At 45.9% G+C, this 14326-nt stretch overlaps 1 protein-coding gene and 1 long non-coding RNA gene across 6 annotated transcripts in view; one reads left to right on the top strand and one right to left on the bottom strand.

Moving 5' to 3' along the window:
• The window catches only part of SPTBN1 (spectrin beta, non-erythrocytic 1), a 199342-nt gene that overhangs the window by 111669 nt on the left and 73347 nt on the right, over nt 1-14326 (bottom strand). The window contains exon 1 of one of the 5 annotated variants that reach the window (XM_078444479.2): nt 656-1210. The exons of the other annotated variants lie outside the window; for them this stretch is intronic. Coding sequence (XP_078300605.1) covers nt 656-764 — 109 coding nt within the window. The 5' untranslated portion in view covers nt 765-1210. Of the gene's footprint in view, nt 1-655; nt 1211-14326 lie in introns of those variants that run through there. 5 annotated transcript variants of the gene reach the window in all.
• LOC132661442 (uncharacterized) lies at nt 1331-2779 on the top strand. The gene is made up of 2 exons (XR_009602221.3): nt 1331-2146; nt 2537-2779. It is a non-coding gene; the product is annotated as an uncharacterized LOC132661442 (long non-coding RNA).

A 14326-nucleotide genomic window follows, 5' to 3' on the forward strand; every position in this document is an offset into this window, starting at 1 on the left:
AAATTACATAGCCTACTAAATTGATGGGAAGGTTCTCCCCAACACAATACATCAAAAGAGTTAAAATTAAGCTTCGGAATCAAAACTGTAATTTACCCAAGGCTTAGGAACAAAAAGACCACTCCCTCCTCCCTTTTGCTATTGTTCTACGGGACTGGGTGTCGAGCAGTGCACTTTACACCTTTAGGATTCCCAGAGGTAAGAGGCTGGGGGCGCTGGGAGACAGAGGCGACCCAGAATCTAATGCTTGCATACTAATAGGTCTATTAGCATTGATCTACTGAGCTGCAAAGATAGCTAAAAGGACAGAAAAGGTGTGTGCAGTGAGCAGCAGATACCTGACAACCTAGAAAGCCAAAAGGATACTGGGTTGAGGGGAGAGGGGAGAGGGGAGAAGGGGGAGAGAGGAGGAGGGGGGGGGAGAGGGAGAGAGGGAGAGAGAGAATGGGACTCCAAATGGAGGCTTTTCTAGAGAGTGAGAAAGTGTCTCCTTTAAGGAGTGAATGGGGTGCTCACAGCCAACCAGAGGCTTTGGGGCTGGGCCAAACGGCGGCCCGTCTTCTTTAGGGTTACATACCATATGGCACAAATAAAACCTCGGAACCCCTGTAGGCACAGCCCCAGGGCAGGTCCGGCCTTTGGGACGGGGGCTTACCTTGTAGCTGCTTGAATCTGCCTTCCAGCTGGTTGTAGTTGTAAGGCACCTGCCCCGTGTAAGCTGGGGACAGCGGCCCAGAGATGCTAGACGTCCTCTGCAATTCCATTATGCCCGGCGTAACGCCCCGGCGGGCTGCACGGTGGAAATCCCACTCCGGCCCCCGCCTACCCCCATCCAAAACACAGCAGCTTCCGCACGGCTTGGCTCCCGGCCCCTGTGAAAAGGGCTGGACCTCAGGCAAGCCCCATTCCGGTCTGAAAGTCCAGCAGGCTGATCTGATAGGAAGTTGGCTGCAGCAGAGTCCACCTTAGCCCGGCCAGGAGTTACCACTCACGCATCTAATTCCTTGTTGTTTTCCTTTCTTTTGTGGCTCTCGACTAGAAGCTTGAAATAAATTACCGAGGAGGGGCGGGAAGACGGAGGGAGGAAGGAAAGGAAGGTGCAAGTCCTACTTTAAAAATTTGTTTAAATATGGCCAATCCTAAGCATGCCCCATCGCTGAGCCCAGGAGCTCGCGGGAGCAGTACACACACCTCCTCCCGGCTGCCCGCGGTGGCCGCCGGTTTGTAATTTAATCATGAGCCACTCTCCGTGCGCTGGGCGGTGATGTCACCTGATTAGCATAACAGCATTGTAGAGGAAACGCAGGCTGTACCACGAGGAGGGGCGCGGGGGACGCCGGCCGGCCGGCGTCCCCCCACCTACAGGCGGCCCGGGACGGCCCACGCCGCCTCTACAGCTCCGGAGCCGCGGACCCTCGGGCCGGGCCCAGGACGCGCCCGTCGCAGTGGTACCTTCCCAAACAAAGCTGCTGGAATTACAATCTTTTGTTGAGAGCCTCGTGTAACGGAAAAGTCTCCGATTACTATCACATGAAAAGGAGGCAGTCCGGGAGGGTGAGGAGCCCCGCAGGTCGCCGGCCGGGGCGGTTCATCCACTCCTCAGCGTCCATGGAGATAACGCGGCCACCAGGGCCGCGCACCTAGGTGCGCGCAGCGTCCCTACTGCGCGGGCGCCAACCACTCGGCGGGGGGGCCGGCCGGCCACTGCGTACAAGTGAGACAAAGTCAGGGCCACAGCGAGGGGAAGTGTGAGTTCATCGCACCGAAGAATCTCCTCAATAGACTTCTGCGGCCATCACAAGATGTTTAGCGGGAGGTTTTCTGGTATAACACTGGCTCCGTAATACTAAGTCGATGCTGGATTTACGGGAGCACTGATTTGCAAGGCATTGTGGGAGAAAGGTACACAGGTATATACCTCAAGGATCCCTGACCCGAGGAATTTACCAACCGATGGGGAGATTAAGAGACCAGAAATTATCTTCAAATCCTACTTTGATTTGTAAAATGAGACTCCTGAACTTTTGGGTTCTTCAAGATACTAAAACTCTCCTTAACTTCTCCCACCGATCTCAACCAAAAAAAAAAAAAAAAAAAAAAAAAAATCTCGTACAGAGACAGTAACAGTGGTCAAAATATATTTTGGGTAAATAACTGACCCTAGTTTTTTCTTCCCACCACCCCAACCCCCTCTCCCCTAACTACAGACAGAAAATAAATCACAAATTTGGCTTTTCCACATGGAATGCTGCAGCAATACTCACTGAAGAAGGTAATTTCTTCCTAAGGGATTCCAATCTGCACTAAAGAGGTGGGCCTCCACTCCAGGTTTACTTTAGTCCCCAGGGCACTGGTAATTCAAGCAACTGCATCCTATCCAGGGCTAGAGTTAAAACAAACCTAAAGTTCAACTAAGTGCTCAAATGAGCAACCCCCATTCCTGGTATCTACAGGACAAGGTTTTTAATACATCCAGTGTCAACCTTTAGCTTTCTAAAGCCAGGTCCAGGATTTGAAGGCTTTTCTCATCATGCAGGATGCTGACAGGAATGTGGGGTTACTGGAAGAAGCACTGGACTAGGATTCCAAGACTTGAGCTTCTAGTCCTGGCCAAGCCTCTTAATCGCCTATGACCTTAGAAGAAACCTGGATTCTTTCTAAACCTCCCCTGTCAGACAGGGATAATTAATGCCTACCTTTACGAGGTCAATGAGGGAATGATGTAAAAATACCCTGACAATGATGATACCATTCAAATAAAAGTGTATTTTTCAAAATACACCTTTTGCATATTTTCCCCACATATCACATCAAAGCTACAGAAAGTTGAATTGAGAATTTTCTCAATTACAATTTTAACAGGCCCTTCTTCACTATTTCATACATTATATATTAACATTAAATATACTTCACTATTAAATATGAAATTTTAAGTCTCTTAAGTGTCCAGCTGTGGGCAGAGACAAGGAGACTGCAAAGTGCTTGCCAATTAACAATGCTTTATTTTTTAATCTTTAAGCCACTTAGTGAATAGAGTATGAGTCACCACTCTTCGAGACTCCCTTTCAGCTCCCTCTGGTATGGGGAAGTAGGTGAAATGAGCTTTCTAATCAGCCAGGTTACATACTAGGTGATGGGGGTAGAGGCTGGGACTAATGTAGCCACACTCAGTACTAAAGAGCAGACTCCAAACAAGCCAGGCAGAGTGAATACATGCCAAGTAAGGAAGGTTTTGAGGCTGGGGAAGGGTTTAATAGCCCTGCAGGGGCAAGAGGTGAGAAGTGGGAATCTATCTGGTATGATGGGGCAGGAGAAGAAGAGGACACAACCCTGATGATTCATCTGGCCACCTCCAACTCAGCAGTGGGGTGGAGGTAAAGGAAGGCCAGAGTCACTCGTTCTTTATTCCATTCAGCATTTACTGGACCGCCAACCTTGTGCAAGGAACAATGCCCAGTGGAGGTTTCAGAGATGACTGGGAGATGGGAGAGTTTCTGGCCAAGAGGATGGGACAGATACACAAACAGTGTGATAGCAGAAGAACAGACAGGGGCTAAAGAAGGGGAGCTACAAGAGTTCAGAGGACAAGGGAGACACAACTGCCTAGGAAGACAGGTAGAAACAACTCTAGGAGGGATTGGCATTGTCATCAGAACCTGAAACACAGGTAAGACTGTTGATGGGTGGGATGAGGGGAGCCTCCTCTCCTAGTGTGGAAGGTGGGATGGGAAGCAACATAAATAAAGACACCAACTGGGCTGTTCCAGGAACAGCACCAGCGAGTGTTACCATCTGACTGGAGCATAAGGGACTGTCAGGCAGGAGGGAAGCCCTGAGGGAACTAAGCCTGAGCTGGGAACAGTTGGAGACATTTCAGCCAGAGGAAGACTGGGTCTGGGTTGGGCTCTAGGGAAGATTATTCTGGCAGTGGTCAGTTAGAATGGGTAGAAAGGAGAGAGACTAAAAGCAGCAAGGTCATTCAGGTGGTTACTGGAGTTCTCCAAGTCAAAGGACTAGTCAGTGTGAGGCAACAGACACAAAAAGGAATGGACTGATGCAAGAGTTAATCCACAGGACTCTCGCAACCAACTATACATACGTGGGAGGTTCAAAGGCTAGGGTTGCACAAGACTCCAGGGTTTTTAGAGCTGGTGGCCAGGTGTAGGGGAAGGCTGACCATTTCCTTCTGGTTATGCTCAATCTGAGTTACCTGCAAAACCTAGAGGTGACATGTCCGGAAGTGGTCAAGGATGTGGAACGAGGGAAAGCTCAAGGCTGAGGAAAGAGGCCGGGCACAGTGAGAGATACTGTAGTAGGCTTACACCTGGGAAGGAATGTAAGAGGAAAGTGGCTGGGCAGAGAGCCCTGGGGAAAGCCAGGGGCTGTAAGCAAGAAGAAAAAACAGTGGAGATACCAAAAGAGCTATGGAATGAAAATCCAAGAGAAGAAAGAGATACTCAAGGAGGAAAGGGGGTAGGATGGCATCACACTGCAAACAGAAGGAACTAGAAGTCAAAGGAGATGTGGATTAATCCAGTATGGGAATGAGGAGGTCACTGGGGTAATAAAAGCTGAAGCAAGGTTACAGGGAGTTAGAGAATGAGGAGCAAAGGGAAGAACAACAAGAAGGTAGAGGTGGTAAACAGGAGCGACAGAAGCAGGGGAAGGGGCTCTGGGCCAGGGTCCAGCTGAACACATCCTCTGTGCACAGGTTTCAGCCCTGAGTTGGCACAGGTAGGAAAAGGCCAGTGGGAAAATGGCTTGAAGTTATGGCTGGGGCAGTCAGCCGTAGCCAAGAGGAGAGATACCCTTAGCTTCTGAGGCAGAAGGGAAAGGATGAGGACATTCTGAGGAAGAAAAGAAGAAATGTAAAGGAGTTTACCCAATTCTAACTTAATAAAGCAAGAGGCCAGGGGTCTTACCCACAATTTATGGTGCTCTAAGAAGAATCCTGAAGACGCTTATGGCAGAAACACAGCATGTGAAAGGGAACACGAAGGGAGGCAAGATAGTTTTCAGAGTGCTCAGCAGTCAACCAAGCTTTCTGCAGAAACAGACCCTGTGATTTGGGGCTATCCCCTCAATCTTTTCTAATCCAAAAAACTAGTGTTCCTCAGCCGGGCCAGAGATATCAACACATGCAGCCAACACTGATAAGAGCTGTACCTGCCTTCAAGTTGCACCAAGATTCCAGGGCGTAATGAAAGGTGGCCACAACTGACAGGCACAGTTAGCTATGGGGTCAAAGCAAATGAAACCTAAGCAACATGTACCTGCCATCCTTGTGGTGCCAGAATAGTATAACCAAGTCCCTATGGTTATCTGTGGACAGCACAAATTAGAAGTGCTGTGGTGTACTCAAAGACCCAGGTCCACAGTACTCAGGCTCACCCCATCTCCTGAGTGCCACGGAAAAGCCAAATAATTGCATGTGTGTCTAACCTTCCCTGGACCTCACCTAGAGATCAAACAGGTTGGAGTCTATGGTCATAAAAAATTCCTTCTAGTTCTAAATTTATTGGTGATAAATAATCTCCTCTCTCTTAGAGACTATTGTTGTAGTAGTAATTATCATCTATCTCCATATAAATGATTGGCCATAATAACAACAGTTATCACATTACTACAGCACTCTGTAATTTACAAAATGCTTTCACATACATTTTCTCAAGTGACTAAACCTATGAAGTAGGTATTGTGTCCATTTTGCAGACAAGGCAACTAAGATTCAGAGACACTGTGCTTTGCCCAGGCGAGGAACACGCACATTCCCTGCTAGTTCATGTGGAAGTTGCTACTTTGAGGGTTCTCTTGTTGTGAATGGGTTTTGTTTCTTTTCTCATACTTGGTAGACCTATACACTAAGATTCTGTATGACTTAGCATGAAGCACGTGAATGGGAACACTAAGAGATGAGATTAAGCCTCTGTTGCAAGAAGCTTTATGAAGTCTGAGAGGTTAAAAAAAAGAGAATGAAAAAAAGATGACCGCTTTCCTTGCATCACAACAAGCTCAAAAGGGTAAACTACGGAGTGTTCATTTCCTGAACATCTAAACATTAGCAGGATTGCAGTGCCTGGGAGAGGATGGCCAACAAGCTGTGATGGGATTTGTACACATTCAAGGACTTGAAAAACCTACCCAAGAGCTAGGAAAGAAGTGGTGGGAACAGGGAGGTCAGAATACAAGAAGGTTTCACATATAAACTGTTTTGCCAAGTTCTCTGCCGTTTCCCGATCTGCCTTTCTGTCATCTGGATAACAGCTGGACGACCACAATTTCTCCTGAACATTTCTTTATAGGAAATCAAAATACTACTACTAAAATAATCCTCCTCCACTGGTGTGGCCAGATAGAGAAGCAGGCTCCAAATCATGCCAGTGCATTTATGTTCCCAGGAGCTGAAGCTTACGTGATCTATCTCACCTCTCTGGCCCACCCACCCCCTTCTCCAACCAGCCTCCTGCCCACTCCTAGTCTTGAATCCTTAACTGTGGGCATTCTTTCTCTGCCTCCTCTCTACTGTACAATGCCCAGAGAGCCTTCCGCTCCCCAATGACTGAGTTACCACTGTCCTTTCTCCCAAAGCCTGCCTCAGTATGTGTATTCTCAAAAGCCCAGTCCTTTTTCAAAGGGAACTGCACCATGTACCAGAAAGCTCATCAACTAACCAAGCATACCACCACGAAATCCAGTCAAAAACAGAAAACAGAATTACCTGAGACCTTCTTCCCCTGCCCTCCCGAAAAAAACAATTTTCAGTAAGTCCCACTATAACAACACATATCTCTAACATTTCTGTGCCACTGCTAGCAAGCAGCCTGCCATGCTTCCAGAACATCTCCTTTCTCCCCAGTGGCACCTCACATACAGGCCCACAGCCTGGGTTGCTGGAAGCAGTCAGCAGCACTTCCTCATGACCACATGGCTCCTGAAGATCAGGGCCTACACCACTCCTCAGCTTACTCCCAGAGCACCACCCACGGGGCATTTGGGTCAGGGTTTAGAGGAGGAAAGGTGCTTAAAAAGAGACTTGGAATCTAGGAATCTGGCTCTGCTACTTTCTAAGCGTGTGATTCCCTGAGCCTGAAAAATCAGCCCAATAAGGGGGCCAACTTCAGAGAGCTGTCCTCTAACTGAGTAAATGTCTGCAAAAGAGAAATGCCAGGAAGGCAGCCACACTATCTGAGCAGCTATGATCACTAGTCTTTAAATTCTTTGTGGAGGAAATTTCAAAAAGTAATTCTACCCCACCTTTGGCCACCTGTTCGCCAAGGGGGCTGTTGGCTGGAGGGTGTTACAGGTTTCCTACGGAGTCACTGACCTCAAAGCCAGGGACCACTGTGGGCACCCCTCTGGATTTCTGGACAAGGACAATTCAGGATGGTAAGACTAGTCCTCAACTGGGGTGGTGCTCACAAACCTCATTCCCTTCTCTTTCACCCCATTTTGCATGGGGAAAGGCATATTCAAAATTATATTTAATAGATAAAAATAAAGCAGTAACACCTCAGAGGTAATAAAAACACAATATTCACTATGAAACAAGTTACAAAGGGCCTCTGTTTTTAGAAAGGCCAATGCTTACTTGAGGTGGGGCTATCAGATTTGATCCTTCAGGACTCAGAATACCTAGAAGAAAAATTAAAGGGAAGGCTAACGGTATTTTTCATCTACAGCAAGTGCTATCTCTGTTCCATGGAAGATATGCATGTTTTTTTTTTCTCTCTCCACACACACACACACACACACACACACACACACACACACACACACCTCCTGCAAAACTAGTTACACGGCTGCATTTGAAATACCAGGGCAAATCTAATTCCCATTTATATCCTTTTCCTGTTTCTTGTTCGGCTGGTCACAGTAGAATACAAAGTACCCGACATCTCTGCTGAGAAGGAGAAAAATGGCAAGTGACACTCAGTAACAAGCACCCAAGGTTCTGGGGAAGGAATGCAGTTTATTGAATCTTCTACCCCGGCCAAACCTTATCCCTGCATTCTTATCATGTCTGTTATCTGCACATGCAAAGCTTCCCTGTATGGGCAAAAGAATGCCCCAGTCCAGAGGCCCCACCTTTGGCAAACAGGTGTTGCTATGCCTGTGAATATAACACCAGCCAGAGCCAAGACTGGGCTCCTCTGCTACAGGCAGAGTGGTTCAAAGGGAAAGAACATCTGAGGAATGCAGCTGGGGCCAGGCCTGCTCTTGCCCAGAATTTTGGGTTCTGTTTCCCACTTCCAACATGGAAGGAAAAGGCTGACACACACAGGTGTTCAGAACCACTGGGCCAGAGTTTTACAAGGAAGCAGCTGGGACAGTGAGAAAATGCTGTTTCCTGGTAGCACGGCTCAAAGGAAAAAATTGGAAGAGAGGAGATACAAATCTATTCTTTGTGAAAACAGGCCAATGGACCCTGCCCTCAGATCTTCATACCCATGTTACATTCTCCAGAAGCTTACCATAGACTGGCTGCAATGAGAAAAGGTGAAAAGAGCAGGCTGAACAGGCACCCAAAGAGGGAAGGAGGAAGGAGTGGAGGGAGGCAAACCTCATCATCAAGGCAGAGGCCCCATACCTCCTGGTCCACAGAAAGTAAAAGTCAACCCATCTAACACATGTTTAGTCCTATCCAGGAACACAGGCCACTGGAGGGACCCACAAAGTTCTAAGATGTGATTTCTTCTCTGCAGACACTTTCATCCTCTGCAGACACTTTCATCCTAGCTGAGGAAATAGGACAGACAGATGGCAACAGACACACACAGACACACACACACACACACACACACACACACACACAGGGCATGTAACAAATGAAGTCAGTGACAGTAACAGTTATAGTTACTGAAAGTACCATTCTGAATGGATCAACAATAGCATCTCTCTATTTGGCTGAGATAAAAACAGAGCAGAGTGGGGTTTCTCCCACATGAACACTGTCTGTGGCTATACTGTCTTATCTGCGATTTTAATGTGGCTCCTAGCCAAATCCCTGCCAACAAGTGCCAGAGTCACACAGGAGTGTAGGTTATTGTATTTGTTAATTAGGGGTCGGAGATACTATTTCTTCCTCTTTGAAAAACAGGTCCTGATTACCTCGTTGCAGGTCTATGGAACACTGTGTGCGGCCCTGGCATGTTAAAATGTGAAATATTTTAAGGGTGCAGTCATTTCTTCCTCCTCAGCACCCGAGCTTCTGCCAATCTCTCAATGAGATAACACAGCCTCCTTCCCACAGAACTTTGCTAGGCACAGGCCCTGAATAATTCATGGTCAGCCCAGTCACTCAGGAGCGCAAGGCCCGCCAGCTGCCATTAGCTAGGAGGCAGGCTCCAGGCTTACTGCAGAATTACCTATCAACTACCTCTGAGACCCTCTTTACAGAAGCAAACAACCCGTCCCACTTTTCTTCTCCCCATTTTTAACTAGGCACTTTCCCACTAGATAAAAGTGTAACTTTTACTCGAAAGAAGACAGATGGGGGTGGGAAGACAGTGACGCTCTGAAACAAATGCATGGTCAGGGTGTCATTTCTCCACTTGGGACACTGAGATGACACGGGTAAAGGACCAGACACTGTGCCTCACACAAGACAGATGCTCAATAAATGCCAATCCTCGTCCCTTTCTCCTACTTGTCTTTCTGCTCCAGCCAAGCTTGATTCACACTGCACCCTGCTTTGGCTCTCCCATCTCCATGCCTCTGTTCTGGGTGCTCCCCTCTCCTCTGAAGTCAGTCTATCTATCCTTCTTCAAGCCAAGTTCAAACTTCCCTCCTCCAGGAAGATTTCCCAGATTATCCCTGCTGAGATGATTGCTCCCCCTCTCAGAAACCCTATACCAGTACCGTCAGCACCCCCTTGTCTGGCACCTATCATGCACTGCCTTAGAGTATTGCTTTTCTTGTGTACCAGTCTTATCAACCTAATTAAAATAATGGCAAGTGCACCCGTTACAGACTCGAGAGAAGTGAAAAATGGACTCTAGACTCAGCTTTTGTCACTGACTGGCCTTGTGACCCTGAGCTGGTCCCTTGGCTTCTCCAATTTTCTCCCCCAAAACCACAAGATGTGAAATCGAAAAGCTCTAAGGTCCTCTGGACGTAATGCTCTTGGAAATACATTACCACCTGTCTTAGGGCAGATTCAAGTCTTAGAACACCTTCACTCTATATCGCTAAGCCCAGTTTCCCCTAAGAAAATGTTAAATACCATTCAGTCATTTCAGAAGCCTGGACACCAAACAGAAGCCTGAACAGAGCAAGGGCTCTGTGAGGGAGGTGGCACTATATGGAGAACTGGAGAGCCTTCTCCACCTTATGGAACACCCCTTGGTTTACATGTCAATCCTTCATGAGGAGAACATGAGAGCCAAACTCCTAACAGGTATCAAGAAGGTCCTTTTCAAAATGTACCTACCTAAGCCAACCATCTCATTAATAGATAAGGAAAATGAGGCACAGAAAGGTATGCCCAGAAATACGAAGGAAGTTAAAGTACACCTTCTGAAATCCTGCTGCCTTTCATTTCTAGGGCAAACCAGGAGCTGTGGACAGAGGAAGTAGCAGGCATTTCTCATGCCTCTCTGTCCGGGAAGTAGGCCCAGGACTCAAAATTAGAAAAGGCTCACCTTTGTCCACTCTCCCACTTCACCACCCAGCATCCAACACCATGGTGAAGCCAAGAGGCTCGTACTAAGTGGCAGATGACCCTTATTTTCCATGTTCTCTGATGCCCGGTGTGTCCCAGCACAGACAGAATAAAGACCCAGATGATGGTACTGACAGCTTCAATCTTACCTTTACAGACTAACACAGAATCAAATACACTGTCAGCCCCAATAAACTCTCTTGTCCAAAGACCCTTTCTCATTTTTCTGCACTGAACTTTTATTTTTCTTATGATATTCTGAGAGAAGAGTTTAGTCAGGAGGCATTTTTTAAAAAACATCTGAAAAATGGACTATTGATCAAAAGTAGAATTTTAATGACAGGGAAGGAATGAAGTGGGCTAAGAGAGAGACTAAGCTCTTTTCTAAAACCTGACATGTTCATCTATAACCACCTCTCCACTCATCTTTTATTACCATTTCTACTGCCCTCTTTCTTAATTACCACCTACCAGGAAAAAAAAAACACATAAATTGTGACCACGATGGTGCATTTCTCCACTCCACCTTATTTTTATAACATAATAAAAACTTCAGTAAAGGATGCAGAGAAATTGGAACACTTGTGCACTGTGGACAGGAATTTAAAATGGTGGAGGTGTTATGGAAAACAGTATGGAGGTTTCCTCAAAAAATTCAAAATAGAATTACATATGATGCAGCAATCCCACTTCTGGGTATCTATCCCAAAACAAAATAAAACCAAAACCTGAAAGCAGGATCTCAAAAAGAGATGATTCGCACACCCATGTTCAGTGCAGCATTATTCACAAGAGCCAAGATGTGGAAACAATGTAAATGTCCACTGATGAATGAATGGGTAAAGAAAATGTGGCATTTACACACAACAGACTATTATTCAGCCTTAAAAAAGAAAGCAATCATGTGACATGCCGCAACACAGATGAACCTTAAGGATGTCATGCTAAGTCATTATGAGGACATGATGAAAGAAGCCAATCACAGAAAGACAAGTACTGCATGATTCCACTTACATGTGGCATCTAGAGTAATCAAACTGATGGAAACGGAAAGTAAAACAGAGGCTGCCAGGAGCTGAGGAGAGGGTGGAGGGGGTAGTTTTTCGGTGGGTACAGAGTTTCAGTTTTCCAAGATGAAGAAGTTCTAGAGATCTGCTACATTAATATAGTGAATACAGTCAACACTACTGAACTGTACACTTAAAAATGCTTAAGATGGTAAATTTTATATGTTTTTTACAATTAAGAAAAATTAAAAAAAAAAAACAAACTAGAGTCAGGGGGAATGCAGTACTGAGTGTGGGGACAAACAGCAAATCTAAAGCTATGCGGTATGCATGTGTGAGTCCCAAGCTCTAACATTCTCAAAAACTATTGACCAACACTCTGATCCCTCCAAGCCCGTTCTTCAACCCTTAAGAAAACTTTATGGGAATCTTGCCAACTCTTCAGTTTTGTAAAAACTGGAGAAAAAAAAAAAGGCTTAATAAACAAGTTATTGATTCCAAACTGCCTCACTCACATCCTGCACAGCATTGTAGAGCAACCTCCATTTACCAGTTACCACCAGGGTCAGGCCTCAGAATCTCCACAAGTCCAAACTCCATGAAATTGTTTAAAAATGATGTTCTCTGAGATTGAGTGCCTCAAACACAAAAGTAATCAACTGGCAGTTAAGGAATAGTCAGTAGTGACACATCCTAGTTGGGCAGGCATGTGCACACTGACACACTTTGGATGTAGGGGTGTGTGTGTGTGTGTGTGTGTGTGTGTGTGCACGCACAGGCCCACATGTGCACAGGATCACCTTCGCAGATATTAAATAAACAAGTTTTCCTTACTCCTAAGGTTTTGTGCTACTCCAGCATCAACTGTCCTGCAATACTTACAACTGCCCACCTAGCTAAAGAATACCCATATCCTGTCAGTGTGGGCACACACATAGTTTTCTGTCAAGAATATTTTAGTGTAGAGGTGCCTGGCTGGCTCAGTGGGTGGAGCACGTGACTCTTAATCTTGGGGTTGTGAGTTTGAGCCCCATGCTGTGGGTAAAGGTTACTTAATAAAAGTTAAAAGGGGCGCCTGGGTGGCTCAGTCGGTTGAGCGTCCGACTTCGGCTCAGGTCACGATCTCGTGCTTTGTGAATTCGAGCCCCACATTGGGCTCTGTGCTGACAGCTCAGAGCCTGGAGCCGGCTTTAGATTCTGTGTCTTTCCATCTCTCAGCCCTTCCCCTGCTCATGCTCTGTGTATGTCTCTCAATAATAACGTTAAAAATTTTTTTTAAATAAAAAAAATTAAAAAAATAAAAAGAAGAGGAAGAATTATTATTTTAGTGTAATAAGGACTCATGAAGCAACAGACCAAGGTTCTTACTGATCAAAATGTCCTTCTATCCTGCCTATTAGATTGAGGAAGGGCAAATGGCAAAAATCATTACACAGGAAAGGGGACTGTAATTTGCAGTCATTATAATCAAAGATTTGTTAACACTCTATAAGAACCTGCATTTCTGACACATCAAACACAGAAAGTTAACAAAAAATTAACAAGAGCCTCAGACTGGAGTCTGAGTCACACGACATTTATTATTTCCTGGAGAAGGACAAAGGTTGCTATCAACCCTATACTCCCACACAGTTAGCTTCTCACTGTATAAACAGAAACCATCAGGAAAAGAGGCCACAACATACCTTGGTAACGAAAGGATGTTAGCCTGCTAACTCCCCTGGAGCTCACACACAATCTCAGAGGCCTAAGCAACCTAAGTATCTAACCAGCCAACCCCCTCATTTTGCAAGTAAGGAAACTGAGGCTGAGAGGATGGATGACTTCTCTCATGTATCAACTAGCCAGGCCCAGTGGCCCCCAGATGTCCTGGATGCGATAAAAGTACTGACAATGGTCTCCTATCTGAAGCGACTTTGTAAATACCAGAAAAACGCTTTGTGACCCAGGGGCACCTGGCTGGCTCAGTTGGTAGAGCACACAATTCCTGATCTTATTAGGGTTGTGAGTCCAAGCCCCACATTGGGCACAGAGCTTGCTTTTAAAACATAAATAAATTTTTAAAAAGCTTTGTGACCTAAAAAAAAGTTTTCCTTAGATTTTAATTACCACCTGCAGACAGCAGAATAGCAACAGAAAAGTAGGCATGTTACATAAAGTGTCTAGCTAGCATCTGTTACTTGGTAGGGTCTTAGGATATCCTCACTTACTTAATTTTATCCTCCCTGAAAATGAAAATAACTTGTTGTTCTCAAGTTGTGCAACCCACCAATAGTCATATCTAGGAGAAAATGTATATTTCCACATCATATAAGGCAAATCATTCTGCTATATCTTTTTAGTATACTATTTAACACATAAATGTTTGATTGTTTAATTTTTTTTTTTCAACGTTTTTTATTTATTTTTGGGACAGAGAGAGACAGACAGAGCATGAACGGGGGAGGGGCAGAGAGAGGGAGACACAGAATCGGAAACAGGCTCCAGGCTCTGGGCCATCAGCCCAGAGCCCGACGCGGGGCTTGAACTCACGGACCGCGAGATCGTGACCTGGCTGAAGTCGGACGCTTAACCGACTGCGCCACCCAGGCGCCCCTTGATTGTTTTTTAAATATATAAGTCATTTAGGCATTCCTTTTTCAACTGGTCACATTTCCCT

Source organism: Panthera onca, chromosome A3, assembly GCF_046562875.1.
Source record: "Panthera onca isolate mPanOnc1 chromosome A3, mPanOnc1 haplotype 2, whole genome shotgun sequence".
NCBI classification, from domain to species: domain Eukaryota; kingdom Metazoa; phylum Chordata; class Mammalia; order Carnivora; family Felidae; genus Panthera; species Panthera onca.